This window comes from Salvelinus namaycush, chromosome 12 (genome assembly GCF_016432855.1).
Source record: "Salvelinus namaycush isolate Seneca chromosome 12, SaNama_1.0, whole genome shotgun sequence".
Lineage (NCBI taxonomy): Eukaryota > Metazoa > Chordata > Actinopteri > Salmoniformes > Salmonidae > Salvelinus > Salvelinus namaycush.
In genome coordinates this window covers 24,339,134-24,363,176 of record NC_052318.1, presented here as the reverse complement: position 1 = coordinate 24,363,176, position 24,043 = coordinate 24,339,134, and the positions used below count along the sequence as shown (strand labels likewise).

General features: G+C 41.6%; 1 protein-coding gene across 1 annotated transcript; it reads left to right on the top strand.

The window, feature by feature from the left end:
• The first annotated feature begins 945 nt into the window (after nt 1-945).
• LOC120057025 (BTB/POZ domain-containing protein KCTD7) lies at nt 946-19,268 on the top strand. Its single transcript, XM_039005381.1, has 8 exons — nt 946-979; nt 2,531-2,604; nt 2,808-2,945; nt 3,573-3,683; nt 16,395-16,712; nt 17,508-17,677; nt 17,871-18,049; nt 18,267-19,268. The coding sequence occupies exons 1-8, from the start codon at nt 970-972 to the stop codon at nt 18,641-18,643; spliced, it is 1,377 nt and encodes a 458-aa protein (XP_038861309.1). The 5' UTR covers nt 946-969; the 3' UTR covers nt 18,644-19,268.
• Nucleotides 19,269-24,043: the final 4,775 nt, after the last annotated feature.

Below are 24,043 nucleotides of genomic sequence, written 5' to 3'. Positions count from 1 at the left end.
TGACAAATTTGCCAAACAGGCGACGTGAGTTATTCAGCCTTTCTTGAAGAAGTGCTGCACATGGTCCGAAACGGGAGTGGAAAGAGAGAGCCACTGTTATTGGGTATGACTGAGGTTTGATGGATTCAAAAGTGGGAGGACAGAAGGACACTGGGAGGGAGGCAGAGGTCTTTTTTCAGGCCTTATGTCTATATGTGTGTATGCGTGCCAGCACAAGTGTGTGTGTCTTTGTACGCATATGTGTGGCCATCGCATGGTGTGGCCTTTTTCCAGCACTGATGAATTGTTGTCACTAGCAGCCAGTAGATGATCACCCCACTGTAAAGCTTCACCATTTATCTGCCACAGCACGCAGACAGCAATTGAATCACAGGGTCGATCACTAAGGTTACAGACTTGAAATATACATTTTCCCCTGGATGGAAGAGTGAATTAGGCCCCCCTATTGCCAACAGATGCACAATATATCCCGAACACATGTCTGCTTCTTGCTAGCAGGCATAGGAAATCTGTGGAACGACAGGGAAGCAATGTTGCGTGTGCATACTTTATTTCAAATAGTGATGCTGTTAACTTAATCTGTCTGTAATACAACCATTATAGAACTCTACAACAGGTTCCCATGGATTCCTGTTTGGATGAATTCAATCACTAAGACACATTTACTGAGTGAAACAAAAACGCCCATACCGTATTCATCAAAAGGTATGTGTAATGCATTTGGGTGGCAGTAACCTAGAGGTTAGAGAGGCGGACCTTGAGCAAAGCACTTTGTAGAAAAGGCCCATGGAGTTGGTGGAATAATCCTTTAATTCATGGCCACTTACTCAGCTGGGCCAGGGGCGCTTTAATTAGGTCAGGTGGCAATGACCGACAGATCACATCCACATAAAAGGAGGAAAACGCCATCGCCTGATCTCGCTGCTTTCTCTTCCTTAACTCCGTCTGCTTCAGAAGTTCTGTGCGTCCATGAATCCACGTAAGTCCACCGACTCTCTTACCTTTCATCTGAACTATCTGTTGCGATCGGGAGAGTGGGCCATCAGTTATTGTTTATAGTTATTATCGCGGAGCGCGTGTAATGTGAATTGTCAATGATCGCGGCCCTACGGATCCTCATAGGCCAATTATGCAATCGATATGGTTAATATGTAATTCAATTAATTACATGTACACATGAAGACAATTGAAAGGGTGAAATGAGAAACGTCATTGTTTGCTAACTGATCGACTTTGATATCAGACTAAAGGGGTTTATAGATTGAATGACCATTCACTGTTTGTATTTTTTCATGATTTATGATAAATAGTTAAGAGCCTAAATGACTCACGGGTGATTACTATTGACTACGAAATGAACTGGATTGTTGAATTCCCTAATTATGTTAATAATGAATGATTGTTATGATTTGATCTTTGTGATTATGAATTTGATTGGATACATGTTATTTTGTTTCCTTTGTTATGCAGCACAGACTACTCAGTAAATATACCACTTTATGGTTAAAGGAATTCCTGCCTCAGTCTCATCCATTCCTCTGTCACCTGACACGTGACCACCTGTTCACCTGAATTGGCAGCTGGAAGGCTGCTCGTCTCTAATTCCATGTATCATTTCCTGCCGTTGTGAGGCACTTTTTGTAAGGCACTTTTTGCATACAATTGCTCTCCATCTAGGGATGCTGCACTGCTGCTGACCGCCTCTCAACGTATGTGTGTTTTGGGAAAGGCAGAAGGCAAAATTCCGATCTAACCAATAGACAGTCCTATTCTATTAGGAATATATAATATAACATTTTTTATGAATGCTTATAGCAAATGTTATTAATAGGTAATAGGAGGCACCATAAACTCATTACGCCAAGGTAGTTCATGAACTATTATATGTTTTTTCAGTCCCATCTTAGCTTTTTCAAACAGGAAATCTGACATACTGCCGTTGAAACAGGCTGCGTGGGTCTCCCATCAGGGGCTGGGTTCGGCAGAGGCAGAGATGGAAACAGGCAGATGAGAGACTAGCCTGTGATTAATCCTACACTGACGTCTCTTTCTCTCTCTTGCTCTCTTTCTATCTGATCGTCACCTCCCCAGCCCATTTGCCTTGATGGGGTTGTGGACGCCCACTCTCTGCCATCGTGATTAGTGGCGAGAGAGCGTGCGCGCACACACACAGCAGCCCTGAGAAGGCTCCTTTAGCCTGTCACAATGACAGGCCCACGCCACCTTGTAGGCAGCCCATCAACATGTCTTGGGAGAAGGAAAATGAGATATAACACTGTGTTGATAGATGTGTGTGTTCGTTAAATTGTGTGGATGTGTGTGTGTGTGGTGGTTGGGTGGCCAACATGTTTAACTTTTTACTTAGTTAGCTAAAATATATTCGGTGTGTCTTTCTCAATTATCGTTGGCCATTCCCAGTTGGATCACTGAGATGTGTTGCTGTTTAAAAATGTTTAGTCTTCTATTGTGCTACATATACCCAACTGCTGTTGTTGAAGACCAACTCCATGGATTGTGTTTGTTATTGTAGATGGTAGGAACACAACTAATGAGGAACTAGAGAGCATGCTGGGGAGTGACAATCCTGCCATCTTCACATCAAGGGTGCGTGACCACACACACACGCAACGAGCCAATACACAGGCAATTGCATACAATTGTCTGAGAATCATACACAATAGAAGACAAGATATCTCTCTGTTGGCGAGGTGTGGCATTCCAACTGAGTATGCCACACCTACAAGGGGGAGAACTTGTGAGTGGGTATGAGTGTGTGATGACACATGAACTGTCTCTGTCTCTTCTAGATCATCATGGACTCCAACATCACCCAGCAGGCCATGAATGAGATTGAGACGAGACACACTGAGATCTTCAAGCTGGAGAACAGCATCAGAGAACTTCATGACATGTTCATGGATATGGTCATGCTGGTGGAGAGCCAGGTAGGACTCTATACACACTGACTGGCTAACACACAAAAATTAAGACTACACACATACCAATTAGAAAACCCTGTTAGGATCTAATTCTCAGAGTAGAAAACTCAACGGACATTATGAAACCAAGTTTAGTTTTTCCCAGAGGGTCAAAACAGCTGCGTTCAGACAAAACGTTTCCACCACCACAAGTATGTATATATACTCCAATTTAGGCACTCCTCCTTCTCTCCAATCCTTACATCTTTTATGGTTTGCCAGGAAGACGAAGTGATAGGGTAATAAACCATTGTTTCTCCCTTAAGGGGATCTGACCTGACCTCAACCCCCTTGATGTCTAATCCAAAGATCTCCACCCGTATCACCTATAGCAATCCTGTCACTGCCTCCTGTGTACCCAGCACATTCCAAAGCCATCTGGCTCCTACAGATAACCATTAACTTCTGATGTAAAAACCAGTCTCTATCACCCCTCAGATACTATAGTCTTACTTCTGATGTATAATGTCTCTAGGATAGCAATGTTCCAAGTTTAACCTAGAATCCTACAACAATGAAATCCCTCACTCTCCATGCTCCTCAATTTAACTTATCTTTCTCTCTCTCTCTCCCCCCCCCCCCCCCCCCTGCCAGGGTGAGATGATAGATCGTATGGAGTACAATGTGGAGCACTCAGTGGACTATGTAGAGAGTGCCGTGTCTGACACCAAGAAGGCAGTAAAGTACCAGAGTAAAGCAAGGAGGGTAAGTCAAATACTAACTCTCAATGTGACCTGATGTGAGTATTGTGTTAGATGTAACGTTGCATGACGTGGCTTCATGTTGATGTGAGGTAAGTTGACGGGAGGTGTCATGGTCTAATGTGCATGTCATTCCCAATATAAAGATTGCGTGATAGGTATGTGACTCAGGCCCATAGGAGTGCCTCTTTCTCCCTCCAGTGGTTCAATGAGAAGATTGTGTCATACATTAACAAGATATCATAGTTTCCCTTCGAAATTCGACATATAATGGATGAACGTCAAAATAAAATTAAGCGTTAATTCCGCGTGGTTACAGGGTTCGTTCTGCGTGGTTACAGGTTTAAAACAGAAACAACTCAAAGGGTTAAGTTTAGGTGTTCATTCCGTGTGGTTAAGGCTGTGGTTTGGGGAAAGCTTAAAACAAAATAATTCAAAACGACACTATTACCATGAGGTATCATCAATATTCTCATGGCTTGCTAGAGCACTTTCGTAGCCCAGTGGTCTAAGCAGCGTGTTCCAGAACCGAACATCACGAGTTCACTCCCTGTACTGGGCAATCCTTTTCATTTTTTGGGGGTGAGCGAAGAGGAAGGCATAAATCATTTTTCTCAGGACCTTTTCAAACATCCGAAATTGCTGTCTTTTCTAGTGATCAGTCTGTATGCAAAGCATACATAACATTTTAGATGTATAATACACCCCCTTGTGTCTGAACAGCCACAGTGCAGGATGGGATGGAAGACCCTGCTCACACAGGAGTAATGCTTTTACAGTTGTCTGTGCAATGGGGAGCCGTGCCTGTCTCTTCATATTGGTCAGCTCTCTTCCAGCTCCAAACCAGACTAAACATTGGACTCATAAACGCACGGTCAAAGCGAATATGTCACGTATTGACGTCAATTAATCTCTGGAGACCTCTGTGGAAAAAGTGACTAATTGGGCAATTTGCTACTGTTAATCTCCAGTAGCAAAAAAAATACATATGTAGTGTTATAGGTGGGTAAATTAAACTGTCACAAAAAAAGATGCACAAACTGTGTTTACTTGCATTTTCAAACCATGCATGACCTTATGTTACCTGCTCTCATTGAGGTCCTCTGTATGTATCTATCTACCTTCATCATTGCTGCTGTGACAGAACAGCATGCATCAAGCCTACTGCTCTCTGCTGGGCTACATCTACATAGGTGCAGATCTAGGATCAACTTACACTCTCTAATTCCTGACCATTATTATCAGAAGTTAAAGGCGTAACTGACCTAAGGACAGCGTATAGGCCCCTTCCTGAATGACAGCCTGTACATTGTACAATATTGCCACCACTTGGTCAGATGAAGTACAGCAGGTCAAGGTTGAGAGGAGTCACAATTTAAACAGGCAATTAAAGAATGACTCCAATACAGAGCTCACATATAGGGAATAAAACCCTATTCCAATACTTTCAAAATGCATCTGTGTGCCTAAAGCTGTGAAATGTTGGTGCATGTGTGTATTTCCTAGCTTTGTCAGTATAAGCATGCCCATGTGTGTGGTTTACCTGTTGCACATAACTGTGTTTGTAATATGGTTAGTAGTAGTTCTGACAATAACATTTTCTCAATGTTTGGTAACGCCATTTCCCCTCTACTCTTTAATGCTGCCTGAAATCCTTGTTTTATTTCTATTGACGTAATACAATAATGGTTGTGCAGAAGAAAATAATAATTATGTTGTGTGGTGCTTGGTATTGTTATTGCCTCCAGTGTAGGTGGTAGTTTAGCATAGAAGACGCATTACACACATATAGACATATACCCTCAGACACACACCCTCCGACACAGACAACACACACACACCCTCAGACAACACACACACACACACACCCTCAGACACAAAAGATACTCAATGTACAGGCCAGTTGTGTTTTATGAGTGTTTATTGTAAATAATATGTGGTTTTATAAACATTTTATTCTTTGATGGATGTTGAATGGGGTCTGATTGTAACCAGGAGGGGGACATTAGGGATTTTGACAACTGTACTGTAACTCTCACGGTCACATTCCAATTGAAAATAACTTTCTTTGTTTTTTGTATGTCCAAATAAATGACCTCTTATTACTTTTGATGAGTGAAGTCAGCACTTTCTGATTGTTCAGAATAATTGGTCAGAGAAATCAATCTACTGTGCCTTGCAAAAGTATTCATCCCCTTTGCGTTTTTCCTATTTTGTTGCATTACAACCTGTATTTTAAATGGATTTCCATTTCATATAATGGACATACACAAAATAGTCAAATGTTTAAAAAAATCTACAAACTAAAAAAGAGAAGTGGTGCATGCATATGTATTCACCCCCTTTGCTATGAAGCCCCTAAATAAGATCTGGTGCAACCAATTACCTTCAGAAGTCACATAATTATTTAAAGTCCACCTGTGTGCAATCTAATTGTCACATGATCTCAGTATATATTCAGTACAGGTGTAAGGCCCCAGAGTCTGCAACGCCACTAAGCAAGGGGCACCACCAAGCAAGCGGCACCATGAAGACCAAGGAGCTTCTCCACAACTTTGTCCCTGACCTGTTTGGAGAGTACAGATCAGGGTTGGGTTACAAAAAAATATCAGAAACTTTGAACATCCCACGGAGCACCATTTCAATCCATTATTAAAACATGGAAAGAATATGGCACCACAACAAACCTGCCAAGAGAGGGCTGCCCACCAAACACACAGACCAGGCAGGAGGGCATTAATCAGAGGCAACAGAGACCAAAGATAACCTCGAAGGAGCTGCAAAGCTCCACAGCGGAGATTGGAGTATATGTCCATAGGACCACTTTAAGCCGTACACTCCACAGAGCTGGGCTTTACGGAAGAGTGGCCAGAAAAAAAGCCATTGCTTAAAGAAAAAATAAGCGAAGACGTTTGGTGTTCGCCAAAAGGCATGTGGGAGACTCCCCAAACATATGGAAGAAGGTACTCTGGTCAGATGAGACTAAAGGAAAACACTGTCTGGCGCAAACCCAACACCTCCCATTACCCTGAAAACACCATCCCCACAGTGAAGCATGGTGGTGGCAGCATCTTGCTGTGGGGATGTTTTTCTTTGGCAGGGACTGGGAAACTGGTCAGAATTGAAGGAATGATGGATGGCACTAAATACAGGGAAATTATTGAGGGGAAACCTGTTTCAGTCTTCCAGAGATTTGAGACTAGGACGGAGGTTCACCTTCCAGAAAGACAATGACCCTAAGCATACTGCTAAAGCAACACTTGAGTGGTTTAAGGGGAAACATTTGAATGGCCTAGTCAAAGCCCAGACCTCAATCCAATTGAGAGTCTGTGGTATGACTTAAAGATTTCTGTACACCAGCAGGAACCCATCCAACTTGAAGGAGCTGGAGCAGTTTTGCCTTGAAGAATGGCAAAAATCCCAGTGGCTAGATGTGCCAAGCTTATAGAGACATAGCCCAAGAGACTTGCAACTGTAATTTCTACAAAAGGTGGCTCTACAAAGTATTGATTTTGAGAGGGTGAATAGTTATGCAAGCTCAAGTTCAGTTTGTCTAATTTCTTGTTTGTTGAAAAATATTTTTTATTGTGACTCTTCAAAGTGGTAGGCATGTTGTGTAAATCAAATTATACAAAACCCCCCAAAAAATCAATTTTAATTCCAGGTTGTAAGGCAACAAAATAGGAAAAATGTCAAGGGGGTGTATACTTCCGCAAGCCACTGTATATATCTATCAATAACTAGAAAATGACATTTTCTAAAGAAAGTGTTAAAGGAATTTTGATTCCTGTTTTTATTAACCAATTCAATTAAAACACTCTGCCCATAAATAAGAATTTGTAAGATAATTATCAGCATAAAATGGACAGATACCAGTCTTTCAATCAATCAATAGCGTTTATTCTCGAGAGTACTGATCATAATACATTTTACATCAGGTTATATAATAAAGATGATGTCATAGGTTTTAATGTCCAACCTCCTCTCGGATACAATGGCAATACAGTTCGAGTTCTCATTACTGTCTGCCACCTGTTAAACTATCTACAACCAACCCAAGGTCTTTCCCCTCCCTGGGTAGAGACATCATTCTAGCCTGTCTGAAGATAAACCCATTCTTTCTAACAAGGAACACATAACATTCAACATTTATGAGTTATAATTCTAAGTCAAATGTATACATATTTCAGTCATTAAACACAAAAATCCCGTAACAAAGTGTGTGCTTGCTCGTCTTGAAGTATTTATGGATGTGAAATCGTCTTAACTCTGCTCTCTGATTGGTTCCTTCATGATGACATCTTTATAACCATGCTCTCTGATGGTCTCTTCATAATTTCATCATAACCCTGCACTCTGATTTGGTCCCGTGTGTGTGTTGCACACTCACTGTAAGAATTCACACAACCGCAATGCACCCTGGTATTGAGTGTAGTGCATTATATTTATAGACACTTGGCTGTCATTGTGCTATCACTCCTCAGTTCCGCTCCCAGCAGCCATGGGAGCTGTGGGAATGACTCAGTGTAACCTGTTTGTTCTTTTTCTCCCTCTGTAACACACTGAATATCTTCCTTGTGCTCAGCTAGTCTTTTATATAGCACTGCCACTGCAATTGTAAGGGAGGAGGTACCCTGGTACAGGGTTGGGAGAGAAACTGTGAAAAGATGCTGTAGTTGTCATTGACTACAGATGTAGTAGGTGCAATGTTTGCATAAGAAGGAATAACACACAAAGTAGAACATTCATAATAGATTTAAGTGATTTAAATTGCTTTTATTGGTCAATTGCACACAAGGTCCAATCGAAATTGAGCTTCCATTTTAATCCAACCCCTCCGAAAGACACACATACAGGTTTTGGAGAGGTGAGGGGGGCTGCCACACTGGGCGCCTGGGGAGCTGTAGTTGTGGGGTGTTAAGTCCCTTGCTCAAGGGGCACAACGGCAGGCAAAGGGATCTTACTTCCTGACAGATTTTTCCCGTCTGACCCAGGATTTGGACTCTAACCGCTAGGCTACCTGCCTCCCCAAAGGCAGCAGGTAGCTTATTTTAGCAATAGATTTGAAGCAATAGGTTATTCTTGTAAATGAAGGCATGTTTTAGCTTTTGTCTGTTATCCTTAACTGAAAAAAATCGCTCAGTAAATGTGGCCTTTCGGGCCCAGAGTAGGCTAATGACAGTAGTAGGCCTAGACAAGAAGATTGCATTTGTTTATACGCTAGTGAAGATAATAACTGACAGAGTAATGACTTGCCTGAAAGTCATTTGTCTGTTGCTGCTCACGAGGTGCAATTAGATGGGAGATTAGAAAGCAGCATTCGAGTCAGACCTGTTTTGTCACTGTTTGTCAACCATAGGAATTATTTTTCTAGGGCGTTAACTCTGCCTTTTGAAGTGAACATTTTTCATTAGGGCATGCTGTGAACTGACACTGTGGTGTTCACATTAATCACACGGTGAACTGACACTGGTGTTTACATTAATCACACAGTGAACTGACACTGTGGTGTTCACATTAATCACTGTGCATGTATGCTGCCAGTATGCTATGTAAAATGAGGGCTTTTATTATCTGATTAAAAGGGTTCCCCTTAAAATTCAAAAGGGAATCATATTTGCGATAAAGATGATTTTAAAAACAAGTTCAGTTAAATTCACATAAAACATGTTAATGCATAAAGCTAAAAAGTAATTTGTGTTGGTCATATTTTACGTTACAATGCACTTATCACAAACTCAGCAAAAAATAAACACCCCTTTTTCAGGACCCTGTCTTTCAAAGATAATTTGTAAAAATCCAAGTATCTACATTGTAAATACATCCAAGTATCTACATCTACACAGATCTACATTGTAAAGGGTTTAAACACTGTTTCTCATGCTTGTTCAATGAACCATAAACAATTAATGAACATGGAACTGTCGTTAAGACACTAACAGCTTACAGACGGTAGGCAATTAAGGTCACAGCTATGAAAACTTAGGCCTCTTTAGTGTCCTTTCTACTGACTCTGAAAAACACCTAAAGAAAGATGCCCAGGGTCCTTGCTCATCTGTGTGAACGTGCCTTAGGCATGCTGCAAGGGGGCATGAGGACTGCAGATGTGGCCAGGGCAATAAATTGCAATGTCTGTACTGTGAGACGCCAAAGACAGCGCTACAGGGAGACAGGACGGACAGCTGACAGTCCTCGCAGTGGCAGACCACGTGTAACAACACCTGCATAGGATCGGTACATCACACCTGCAGGACAGTTGTTGCCATCCTGTACCTGTCTGAGTTACACCAGGAACGCACATCCCTCCATCAGTGCTCAGAGACTGTCTGCAAGAGGCTGGCTTGTAGGCCTGTTGTAAGGCAGGTCCTCACCAGACATCACCGGCAACAACGTCGCCTATGGGCACAAACCCACCGTCACTGGACCAGACAGGACTGGCAAAAAGTACTCTTCACTGACGAGTCGCGGTTTTGTCTCACCAGGGGTGATGGTCGGATTCACGTTCATCGTCGAAGGAATGAGAGTTACACCGAGGCCTGTACTCTGGAGTGGGATCGAGGTGGCGGGTCCGTCATGGTCTGGGGCGGTGTGTCACAGCATCATCGGACTGAGCTTGTCGTCATCTTTATTTTGGCACAAAGATACTTTGCAAAGTAAATAAGTAATAGTTTGCAAAATAAACAAGTGATACGTTGTGAAAAGTGGAAATGCACCCTAATCATATCACCATTTGTGATATGATATACAGTGGGGTCCAAAATTATTTACACCCTTAATAAAGATGAGCACAAATGACTGTATAATTTATAAATGTATATCTAATACTGAGCTATATTGTATACAACATTTTTGGGGGAAAGTATATTATTTTATAATACAATTTCTCAGAGATTTTGGTTAACAAGTAATAATTGTATTTCTTAAGATAGGGGTCAAAATTGTTGACACCCTTGTTTTCAATACCTTTCAATATCTCACCTTGCAAGGATAGCGACACTGAGCCTTTTTCTAAAATGTATTATGAAATTGGTGAACACATTGGGAGGGCTCTTAGACCATTTGTCTGTACAGAATCTTTCCAGATCCTCGATATCCTTCATCTGCGCTTATGGACTGCGCTCTTCAATTCAAACCACAAGTTTTCAATGGGATTCAAGCCCGGAGACTGAGTTAGCCATTGCAAAATGTTGATTTTTGTGGTCAATGAACCATTTCTTTGTGGATTTGGATATGTGCTTGGGTTTATTGTCTTGCTTGAATATCCAATGGCGGGCAAGTTTGTCTCCTGGCAGAAGCAACTAGATTTTGGGCTAAAATGTTCTGGTACTGGGTAAAGTTCATGACGTCATTAACCTTAACAAGGGCCCCAGGACCAGTGGAAGCAAAATAGCCCCATAACATCAAAGGTCCACCACCATATTTACAGTAGGTATGGGGTTCTTTTCAGCTTATGTGTCCTTATTTCTACGTCAAACCCACAACTGGTTTGCAGGACCAAAGAGCTCTATTTTCATATCATACAACAAATGTAAACGCCTGGAGTTCTCTAAACAGCATTGGTACTTGGATTGGAACCAGTGCTATGGTCAGATTACAGAAAAATAGAGCTCTTTGGCCACGTACAATATAGCTCAGTATTTGAATTATTTATTTTACACAGACATTTTTGCTAATCTTTATCAGGAGTGTCAATTTCGGGCCCCACTGTATCACCATATGGTATATAATTTTTACTAACGTGTTAATTATTTCATTTCTGTTCTTTTGATACACTTCGTGTCATCTCTTTAAAAACAGTATGTTCCATCTGGCTAGGAACACAGGGGAACATTTCCTTGCAAGAGATGTTGTCTGCACTGAATAATTAGGTCAACAAAAAAACAGAAGGCCTTGGTGGGGAATCCACCAGTGCAACATCACTGTACTGCACCCAGCAGTCCTCTGGCGGGATCAGCCTCAACCAACTTAACTGCACACACTGATGATGCTATTCAATCAATTCCACTAGCCAGGAGAATCTGGGGTACAAGGCTGAATTATGTTTTTCCTCTGCAAAAAGCATGTTTGTGTCTTATGAATAGGAGTGAGGGGAAGCAGGGGAAGTTCTTTGTTAGTGTGGCTTCCCTCATACTGTCTACTTCTAGCCTAATGGCTCTGCATTAATGAGCATCATTCATCAGTAAGACTGGAGAATGTTTCCTCTTGTCAAAGATCCAAGGAGTAGATCTGATGTTGTAATCAGACATTTCTGGGGCTCCAGCTAGCATGTACAGTGCATTCGGAAAGTATTCAGTTAAAAAAGTTTAAAAAATGATCCTTATCAATCTACATACAATACACCATAATGACAAAGCAAAACAACTTTTTGGGGGGGATTTTTATCACATTTACATAAGTACTCAGACCCTTTACTCAGTACTTTGTTGAAGCACCTTTGGCAGCGATTACAGCTTCAAGTCTTCTTGGGTATGACACTACAATCTTGGCACACCTGTATTTGGGGAGTTTTTCCCATTCTCTGTAGATCCTCTCAAGCTCTGTCAGGTTGGATGGAGAGCGTTGATGCGCAGCTATTTTCAGGTCTCTACAGAAATGTTAGATAGGGTTCAACCACTCAATGACATTCAGAGACTTGTCCCGAAGCTACGCCTGCATTGTCTTGGCTGTGTGCTTAGGGTCGTTGTTCTGTTGAAAGGTAAACCTTCGCCCCAGTCTGAGGTCCTGAGCACTCTGGAGCAGGTTTTCATCAAGGAGCTCTCTCTACTTTGCTCTGTTCATCTTTCCCTCGATCTTGGCAAGTCTCCCAGTCCCTGCCATTGAAAAACATCCCCACAGCATGATGCTGCCACCACTATGCTTCACCGTAGGGATGGTGCCAGGTTTCCTTCAGATGTGACACTTGGCATTCAGGCCAAAGAGTTCAATCTTGGTTTCATCAGACCAGAGAATCTTGTTTCTCATGGTCAGAGTCCATTAGGTGGCTTTTGGCGAACTCCAAGCGGGCTGTCATGTGCCTTTTACTGAGGAGTGGCTTCCGTCTGGCCACTTTACCATAAAGGCCTGATTGGTGGAGTGCTGCGGAGATGTTTGTCTTTCTGGAAGGTTCTCCCATCCCAAGTACTCTGGATCTCTGTCAGTGACCATCGGGTTCTTGGTCAACCCCCTGACCAAAGCCATTCTCCTCCGATTGCTCAGTTTTTGGCCAGGCGGCCAGCTCTAGGAAGAGTCTTGGTGGTTCCAAACTTCTTCCATTTCAGAATGATGGAGGCCACTGTGTTCTTGCAAACCTTGAATGCTGCAGAAATGTTTTGGTACCCTTCCCCAGATCTGTGCCTTGACACTCCTGTCTCGGAGCTCTATGGACAATTCCTTCAACCTCATGCCTTTGTTTTTACTCTGATATGCACTGTCAACTGTGGGACCTTATGTAAATGGGTATGTGCCTTTCCAAATCATGTCAAATCAATTGAATTTACCACAGGTGGACTCCAATCAAGTTGTAGAAACATCTCAAGGAGGATCAATGGAAACAGGATGCACCTGAGCTCACTTTTGAGTCTCCTAGCAAAGGGTCTGAATACTTGTGTAAATAAGGTATTTCTGTTTTAAATTTTAATACATTTGCAACATTTTCTAAAATCCTGTTTTCACTTCGTCAGTATATGGTATTGTGTGTAGATGAGATGTTTTATTTAATCAATTTTAGAATAAGGCTGTTATGTTTTATTTTAAGTCAAGAGGTCTGAATACTTTCCGAATGCACTATATATGGCTATATGGTTGCCGCTCTGGTACTGATCTCTGGATTTGTTTGAGATTTCTTTTATCATTCATCTAATATTCGATGAAAAATGTGAGCCACAATGGTCCAAAATGTAATAATAAATAAAAGTATTTATTAGATTATAACATTTTGGTCGAAAAATTGTGATATTTAATTTGTTTGAAAATACAGTAAATCAAGACATTTAATTAAGAATCCTTGGCCAAAAGGCATGTGTGAAGTAACAGCTTCTGTGTATTGGGTGGCACATTCAGGTATTTCAGGAGAGGGACAAGAGTTGGACCCTGTAGAGATAAAAAAATAAAAAGTCAAAAGAACTATATTGCAGCCAAGGTTTCTCTGGTTTCTCACCAAGTGAGGGGTCAAATGTCAGACTAACCTTGTTCTCTCATCCTTATTAGGTAGACCTGGGGGTCAAGCCTAGCTCGCTGTAGACATTGTTGTCTCGTTCCTGGAGTCGTATGAGAAACATCTCACTGGCTATGTTGCCTTTCCTCCGCACACTATCAATAAGTTGGCGAGCCTTATCCGCCCTCTGCTTGTACTTCTTCTTTATCCCCTCTATCTCTCCATCGTTCAGCACCTTGTCTTCCAAGAGGTCATCCATCAGTTGGTCCAGAATGACCGTAGATGCCTTTTCAATGACTTTGGTCCTCACTCCATGCAACTGCTGAGCTGTTGACATGGAAATGTTGGTAGGCCTATAGCACTTTACTATAGGTTTGACCTGTTTACACTGCATTTACCTGGTATTAACCAGTAAATTATACAGTAAGTATTCAGACCCCTTGACTTTTTCCACATTTTGTTGTTACAGCCTTATTCTAAAATGGATTAAATTATTTTTTCCCTCATCAATGTACAGACAATAGCCCATAATAACAAAGTGAAAACAGGTTTTTAGAAATGTTTGAAAATGTATAAAAACATGTTTACTGAAATTTCACTTTTACATAAGTATTCAGACCCTTTACTCAGTACTTTGTTGAAGCACCTTTGGCAGTAAGCTCAATTTCGAGTCTCATAGCAAAGGGTCTGAATACTTATGTAAATAAGGTATTTCTGCTTTTTATTTTTAATACATTTGCAAAAATGTCTTAACCTGTTTTTGCTTTGTCATTATGTGGTATTGTGTGTAGATTGAGGATTTAAAATATATATTTTTTTAAATAAGGCTGTAACAAAATATAGAAAAAGTCAAGGGGTCTGAATATTTTTTGAAAGCACTGTATCAATGGGTAGACCTACTTTCAATTACATCAACTGTGCGTAGTGATGCTTATTTGAATTTATCTCAACGAAACAATTAATTCATAGGCTCTTGTATAATTACCATTTAACATACATTTTGTAAATGCCTGATAATTTCTGTGCCACCAAAATGCCACTTAAAACACACACACACACTGAGAATTGGGCAGAGGCTGAATAAAACGAGGGTAAGGAGAGTACATGGTGTTTTGCAGATTTATTATGGCCCAGTTCTCACACCTTTCAACCGGTAAATAAATATATATACTATATTTGTAAACGCATATAGCCTTTATACATTGTAGTAAAGGGACCCTCTTTAAATTAGTTAGGAAGAATAACAAACTTGCTCATGATACAATACTGTCTGCTCTGCTGGCCTATGACAATCCAATGTGACACGGCTACACCATTTCACGGTATTTTACCTGCCATCACTCAGCAGAGGTAGAACAAAAGTATTATGTAACTTTCCTGATTATCTTCACACTCGTGTAACCTATACTCTCTGCAAACCATATTGTTCCTTATCCGTAGGTGTATTGCAGATCAGTGTATCCTGTATCCTATACCTGTAATATTTAAAGTTGAGAAAATAAACAGACTTTTCTGACAGCAACCTTCGGCACCGCACAAAGACCTACATACAGTCCCGGTACATATTTCCTGATTTTGCGCGCACACTTGCGCAAAAGCCAAATGAATGTGAAACTGAAAGTGGGCTACACAGCTGACCGCTAAATAATACACAGGGCAGATAAAAATGCAGAATTTTCATTAACTAATGTGCATCTTGTCACTACAGAATCAAGGGAGAGTTGGCTTATGCGGAGCTGTAGGCTTATTGACATTTTAAAAAATACAGGGCTATCTAACACATTTAGCAAAATGTAGAAGAACATTTAGCCTAGTTTTATAGCCTGGAGTAAAGTAAAGTATTGCTTAATCATAAATGTGCAATCAAAATACACTATTTAAAAGACGGGGTGCAATGTCCAACCCATCTGAGACGTAAAGTCTATGGCCAAGACTGCGCCTCTAATGTAGGCCAAGCAAAAAGTAACAATAGACCTATAGCTAAGTAACCTAGTGATGCACGGCCAACATGACCTGTGAATATTATCACTGCTAGTATGAGGTTTATATTGTAGCAGCATTTTATGATTTGTCGTGCTATCTGGAGATTGCAACATTTGATCTTCACACATTTGTTGTTGGGCTAATATTATTCGTAGGCTATATCAAATCATTTTTTAAAGGTTTGTGGTGTTTTCTGTATAAATTCACGTTTGCCATTGGTTAGTCTCTGTGTATACCGTAATTTACGCATTTTATGAATCCGATATAAGCTACGAATTTAACGTAGGCTAAGCAACCCACTGTAGGCTAGAGTAGCCCACAGAACAGACGTTCCGTGGGCGTAGCAGTTTGAGGTTCTCGCTGTGCGTAACGTGGGCTTCTCCAAGCTACCGTATTGCAATATGTCAGAGAGCGTTAGTAGGAGTTCAAGCAAAGTAGATAAGGTAGACTAGCTCGTACCATATTGTAAGTGTCCGTCCCTATCAACTGACAGGTCCCACCCTAGGTTGATGACAGTGTTGTCCCCTCACAAGCAAACGTGGATTGTGCTTTATCCTTGGCGATTGGATTGACTTGAGTTCACCTGACTCACATTCGCAGACCTGGTGTGTGTGCATGCAGCATTATGGATCTGACGAGGCTTCTAACGGAGAACGACCGCCGCTCTCTTTCATAAACTCCAGCCCGTTACCCGTGGCTCCTTCACGGGTAAGGAGGTTCGCTCAGGAGAGGCGAGCGCTCCCTCAGCCGAGAGTGGTGGTGGTATTCTCGGCCGCAAATGAGATTGATAAACCAGGCGATGCAATGTCGAGTTCGGACTCTGCGGAGGATGATTTCCGAAAGCCAGCCACCCCCGCACCGAACCTAAATCTAGGCAAGTCTCTTCGCTCCACCTTTAACGAATCTCCATCTCCAGAGGTAAGGACGAGATGGGCGTTTGTTGTTGTTTATTCTAGGAACGTTGTGGGGATTAAATGGGTTTAGGATGTGAGTGCAGTGGTGGCCATGGATATATGAACTGTCAAACGTCGCTGTCGCTGAGAATCTCCTCTTTATCTTTGCACCTAGTCTATGAATTTCAGCATTATTTCGACCGTTTCTTTCCCACGCGTTCCACCTCTAAATGATATGCCATGGATCAATCTCCACAGGCAACAGATGTATAAACCATGTAGTTATTCTTCCAGTGTGATCTTTACCCTGATTGGTTCACCACCCACACAGAGGGCTGGCTCCTTGTCCCAATTGGCTCTTATTAAATGGCTGTTATTATTTGTGACAGCCCCTCGCTGGGATTGACCTTCTTTACTCGTGTCTAGGGAAGCCCTTGCCTATAGTGTCATGTCCAGTGACTGTCACTTGTGTTGTTGGGCACAATGTGTCCTGTCAAGATCTGCCCTGTGATTAGTATATTATCCTCAGTAATCCCATCCTGTTATTGCTGGTGTTATTATGCTACTGTGGATCTTCTGCAGAGGGAAACAAAAGACAATGACATTATAATTATTTATTGTACATGTCACAGGAATATTGCTCTAATGCTATACAAAAGTAATAAAAAATAATATGATTATGGTGTCAATAATGCAATATGAATGAAAGATATACTTTTTTTAAACAAAAATACATGTACTGTATTTTATGCACAGATTTTCCAAAATGGATAATGCACTTATTTCTTTTTTTTCTTTTTTTTTACCCAATCACCTGTAGTTTCCTGAGGTTATTTCTCTCAACGTGGGCGGGACCTACTTCACCACCCGCCTGTCCACTTTACGGCGCTATGAGGACACCATGCTCGCCGCCATGTTTAGTGGACGCCATCACATCCCACGTGATGCTGAAGGTCGCTTCTTCATTGACCGGGATGGGGCATATTTCGGGTGAGCTCTCTTCAAATAGCCAGCAGCAAAAAATGCTTATTACATGCTAATAATAGTGAATGAGCATGCCAGTCCCTTATTCTACAACACTTTTGACATGAAACCGCCATTGAATGAACAGATTGAGGATAGTGGATGCAATTTTAACAAAAAACAACACATATGTTTGTGTGTTTGCGTGTCCCTTGTATAGGGACATCCTGAACTTCCTGCGCGAGGGTGAACTACCTCAGAGGGATCGTGTGAGGGCGGTACACAGGGAGGCCCAGTACTATGCTATTGGTCCCCTGTTGGACAGCCTGGAGGACACTCAGCCACTCACAGGAGAGAAAGTTCGCCAGGCCTTCCTCGACCTCCTGCCCTACTACAAGGGTAACCAACACAATAATCTCACACACTGAATCTAACTGGGTCAACCTTATTACAGATAGTAATGTCGCAACAACATGCTTAAATTTATGTGACATTGACTATTGAAGTTATTTCTATATTCAGAGTTTATACTTCAATAAAGTAGAAATGTGTCAATTAACTCCTTTAGAAAAGTTAGAAGTGGAGTGAAGTTAGTTATCCCTTGTTTTGTTTCCAGATAATCTGGAGCGCATCGTGGAGATTGCCAAACTGCGGGCCATGCAGAGGAAGGCGCGCTTCGCCAAGCTGAAGATTTGCGTGTACAAGGAGGAGATGCCCATCACGCCGTATGAGCGGCCGCTCTTCAATTCATTGCGCTTCGAGCGCACGGAGAGTGAGGCCAAGCTGTTCGAGCACCACTGTGAGGTGGACGTGTCGTTCGGGCCCTGGGAGGCGGTGGCGGACGTTTACGACCTGCTCCACTGCATCGTCAGTGACCTGGCGGAGCGTGGCATCACCGCCGACCAGCAATGCATCGGTGTCTGTGACAAACACCTCATCAACCACTACTACTGCAAGAGGCCCATCTACGAGTTCAAGATCACATGGTGGTAAAACAGGAGGACAAAAGATCTTGCTGTCTGAGTTGTGAGGCGGACTCCTGTCGTGATATGCCAACTGATCTCCTTCCTGGTCCCTCAGGATGAGAGAGAATAGGGGTAGTCAGTGTTATTCTCCCTTTTCAAGAACTGAAACCTATGAAGTGCTGAGTTTATAGAAAGGAGGGAGTCTGGCTTTTGTGCTTCTGTTTCCTAACTCAATAGTTTTGACCAATATTTCCTTTGTGTTTAATTTTTTTAACAGTATTTACCTAGGGTCTCATTGGCGGCTTCTTATTTTTTACTTGTTAAACTCGGAGTTTTTGTTCTCATCCAACCTTGTAGATCGGCCAAGGTTTTTCAGAAAAGGATCACGTTAATCTCATATTGTGATTCCAGTTTTGTCTGTCCCTTTGTCTTCATTCCTACTTATGCTGTTATGCATTCTACGTTGTGCGTTTCTGTGGTAACCACTTTGTTGGTCGCGAGAGAAACTGGATGCAATTAAGCAAGCTGGGAAAATATTGTTAAAGTACTGTATATAGCAACATGTAAATGTCTATTTTGTTACTGATGCTGGTCTTTGATTTATACATGATATTTTCTGTCACTTACTCTCCAGTAAAGATTTAGAAGTCCTAGATTAGAGACACCAGTAAGTGTCGATTTTTCTTTGCTAAACAGTCTGTGATCAGCATGGCTTTGGAAAGTCATTCTCTTTTTACCATTACAGTTTTAGAGACCCAAAGGAAATTAGAGAGTTGAAAATCAAATAGATTAAAGGGGCATGGTCAAAGTTATTTTACTTCAGTTTCCTCTTGATGGATCCCATATGTTCTTTTAACTGGAAATGTTTATCTGGCAGTTGAAAATGGTGCATGTGCTTCCTGTAAGTAAAATCTTACTGGCCCAGAATTTCTCTCTGAAGGGGTTTCTATAGATGAAGGAACATTTTTAATGTGCTGCTAAAAGTAATTTACACTTAAAGCTAAGAACATGACATATACACTACATGGCCAAAAGTATGTGGAGACACCTTCAAATTAGTGGATTCTGCCATTTCAGCCACACCCGTTGCTGACAGGTGTATAAAATCGTGCACACAGACATGCAATCGCTATAGACCAACATTGGCAGTAGAATGGCACGTACTGAAGAGCTCAGTGACTTTCAACGTAACCATCATAGGATGCCACATTTCCAATAAGTCACTTTGTTTTTTGGGGGGGTTTTTCTCCCCTTTTCTCCCCAATTTTCGTGGTATCCAATTGCTAGTAATTACTATCTTGTCTCATCGCTACAACTCCCGTACGGGCTCGGCTCGCCACAGGAGTCGCTGGAGCGCGATGAGACAAGGATATCCCTACCGGCCAAACCCTCCCTAACCCGGATGACGCTAGCCCAATTGTGCGTCGCCCCACGGACCTCCCGGTCGCGGCCGGCTGCGACAGAGCCTGGGCGCGAACCCAGAGACTCTGGTGGCGCAGCTAGCACTGCGATGCAGTGCCCTAGACCACTGCGCCACCCGGGAAGCCCCAATAAGTCACTTTGTCAAATTTCTGCCCTGCTAGGGCTGCCCCGGTCAACTGTAAGTGCTGTTATTGTGAAGTGGAAACAAGTGGTAGGCCACACAAGCTCATAGAACGGGACCACCAAATGCTGAAGCGTGGAAACAAGTGGTAGGCCACACAAGCTCATAGAACGGGACCACCAAATGCTGAAGCGTGTAAAAATCGTCTGTCCTCAGTTGCAACACTCGCTACCGAGTTCCAAACTGCCTCTGGACGCAACGTGAGCACAAGAACTGTTCGTTAGGAGCTTCATGAAATGGGTTTCCATGGCTGAGTTGCCAAACACAAACCTAAGATCATCACCATGTGAAATGCCAAGCGTTGGCTGGAGTGATGTAAAGCTCGCCACCATTGGACTCTGGAGCAGTGGAAACGTGTTCTCTGGAGGGATGAATCATATTTCACCATCTGGCAGTCCGAAGGACGAATATGGGTTGGGCGGATGCCAGGAGAACGCTACCTGCCGCAATGCATAGTGCCAACTGTAAAGTTTGGTGGAGGAGGAATAATGGTCTGTGGCTGTTTTTCATGGTTCGGGCTAAGCCCCTTAGTTCCAGTGAAGGGGAAATGTTAATGTATAGCGTACAATGACATTCTAGAAAATGCTGTGCTTCCAACTTTGTGGCAACAGTTTGGGGACGGCCCTTTCCTGTTTCAGCATGACAATGCCCCCGTGTACAAAGCAAGGTCTATACAGAAATGGTTTGTCGAGATTGGTGTGGAAGAACTTGGCCTACACAGAGCCCTGACCTCAACCCTATCGAACACTTTTGGGATGAATTGGAATGCCGACATCGAGCCAGGCCTATTCGCCCAACATCAGTGCCCGTCCTCACTAATCCTCTTGTGGCTGAATGAAAGCAAGTCCCCGCAGCAATGTTCCAACATCTAGTGGAAAGCCTTCCTAAAAGAGTGGAGGCTGTTATACCAGCAAAGGGGGGACCAACTCCATGTTAATGCCCATGATTTTGGAATGAGATGTTCGACGAGCAGGTGTCCATATACTTTTGACCATGTATATGGTGACATCCATCTTTGGGTCTTTGGCGTTAGAAGCAGTTAGAGCTATAAAGTTCTATCTGCATTTTTGTCAAAATGTAGTTATTGACATAGCCTTGTTCAATGTTCTCTACCTATATAGTACTCAAAAGTTCCGAACTCTCATTGGTTTGAATGGTATCAGCAATTTTTATCTTGTATTCTTTCGAAATTAACAACATGAATTGTGGTATTTTAAATACCAATTATCTCAATCATGTTTTTGCAGATATAACCTTATAGTCCCAAGCTCTCGAGTTGACAATTTAGCAGATTTTTGATGATACTGTATATTTGCCATTATATTGACATATGCTTCAACAATTCCATCTTCTTTTGCAGCATGACATAGATTAGTCATACAAGTTTCATATGATAATTTTATATGATATGGTATTTCTACTGATTAAATAAATTCAGCTTAAGTGCCTTTTCCTAAGGGCAACTGTTTCACTTACATGGAGCTTAAATCAGGAAACCACACTATTTTTTTTTCTAATCAAGGACAACTGCAGTGACACTATTGTCACCTCCCCCATGGGTTAGTTCTGTTTTCTTTCTTGTTCCCTGTATTGTTTAGTTAATTAATATTAGATTTATACAGATGTCAGATTGATATGTCCATTCAATTACATTTTCATAGAGTAGGCTACAAGTTCTTGTTTTAGAGGGCTCAGGATCAAAATTATTATGTGCAATGTTTGTGAATCCATGACTTGGTTTGCAGAATGAAATACAGTATTGTAGTGTTGTAAATGTATGTCCAGCTTGGTTCTTCTGGGAATAGGACAATGTAATGCTTTATAACAGAACAGACAACACATTACTGTATGTCCAGGCAGCTTGGTTTTTCCATTATAGGCCCATTTTAATGCTTTATAACAGAACAAATAACACATTCGTGTATGTCCAGACAACTTGGTTGTTCCGGGATAGGCCTATTAATGCTTTATAACAGACCAAACAATACAGTATGTTTATTACTGGGTGTCAGTCAGGTGGATCAAGGTGGATAGTATTTTTTTTACTTGTTTTGTGCTATTGATGTCATGTTACACAGGTCTCTAAGTTTGGCTTGGATAATGTGACTTTATTTTCCCTCTGTTTAACTCTATGATACTAGGCTGAGTGATTGACAACAAGTGTTAAGAGTTGCCACTTTCTTACTGTTGGGTGTCAATTGATTGGATTTTGTCAATTTTTATGAAGCCTGTCAGAGATAGAGCCTTTAATCGTTTAAAATAGAATTGCAGGGATGGTTTGAGGGTTAGAATACAATTGTATTTATTTATTTCAGTATTTTAGGCAACTTAGACTTGAGGAACATTCCTTGTACCTTATTGAAGTTTCTCCCTTGGCTGGTGAATGTCTTTTGCAGATTCCATAGCTGGCCCATGTCTAGGCTGCTCATGGCATGGGAAAGTTGGAAAAACAATGCACAGCTTGACCAGTGGCCTAATTTTTCAAGAATAATATCTTGCTTTAATTTACATATTGCATTATTTGTTGTAAGGGTATGCTCTATTGTGCTAATAGTAAGTCATATTTTTTGTTTTTATAACAAGGTACAAATACAGTTTGCCTTAGTCTGTATAGAATGATCAGTCTCTGTAGTCGTGTTTTCTTCTTCTTCCCGGGTTGGATAATGTTCTGCATGCAATATGCCAATGGTTCAAGTTGCCAAATACAGTACTTCCATGAAATTAACCAAGCAACCTACCAAATAACTCCAGTTTCCTAAATTGAAAACATGTGAACCTGAACCTGGGATAAGTTGCTGATCTATCATTGAAACCAGGCTCATTTGTCAAATTCATCAGTGCAACAATTTGGCACCAGCACAACTAGACACATTTTTTTGATTGACCACATTATGGGCAGGGTATAATCTCTAGAAGTTTGTGGTCTTACGCACATCCTTAAAAACATAGGTGCTGAGCTAATAAAGAATAAGGCCTGCACACTGTTAAAGATCTGTTTTGGATCAAAATGTTGTCAATAAAGAGGTGAATTGGGAGCTTTAACATTTTGTGACGCTTTAATAGTGTGCAGGCCTTCTTGTTCTTTACCAGGATGCCATCTCTCCCTCCACTTCTTGACAATGATCTGTGTCTTATTAATCATAAGCATAATAATGTATAGCTTCAAGATGCAGCTCTCATAACAAAATATTCCACATAGTTGGCATACTGACTGAGGAATTATAATGGTTGAAGGCATTTAGGGTCAGGGTAAAAATACACAATGAATTACATGAATGTTACTGCACTCCACCATTCCAGTAGTCCCAGTTGGTATTAGAATGCCTGCCTGTGGGGAAAACAACATGTGGTTACCCCCATTGACTTTCAAACGCAATTTTCTTGTTGACTGCTTGTTTAAGTCAACATGTCTAAAGATTCCTTTTAAACATTGCCTGCCCCAGAGCATTCTCACTACTTCGAAACATGTAATAGGGCTTCCTTCATGCCCCTTTTCATGATGGTGCTAGCAGCCATGTTGGTGAGCGTTAGCTACCAACCCAAACAAATTATCTAGCCAAGAGACCAACAACACAAACACATGGAATATACAACTACAAGTAGTTAGTGGAGTTACAAATGGACTACACTAAACAAGTTAAATGTCTTAGCTAATTCTGATTAAATGTTTTCCACTACTTGTGGCCTACTGGTCTGCTGAATACTATAATAGCCTGAAGCCACAGGGCTCTTCTCCCAGGCTCTATTTTACTACATTTTTTATTTAAACGAGGCAAGTCAGTTAATTAAGAACAAATTCTAATTTACAATGACAGCCTACACCAC

Excerpts from the sequence above, each read along its gene's own strand:
- LOC120057025 (XM_039005381.1), top strand. Across the intron at positions 2,946-3,572 it reads TCATGCTGGTGGAGAGCCAG|GGTGAGATGATAGATCGTAT; the intron begins GTAGGACTCTAT and ends CCCCCCTGCCAG. Across the intron at positions 18,050-18,266 it reads CCTCCTGCCCTACTACAAGG|ATAATCTGGAGCGCATCGTG; the intron begins GTAACCAACACA and ends TTTTGTTTCCAG.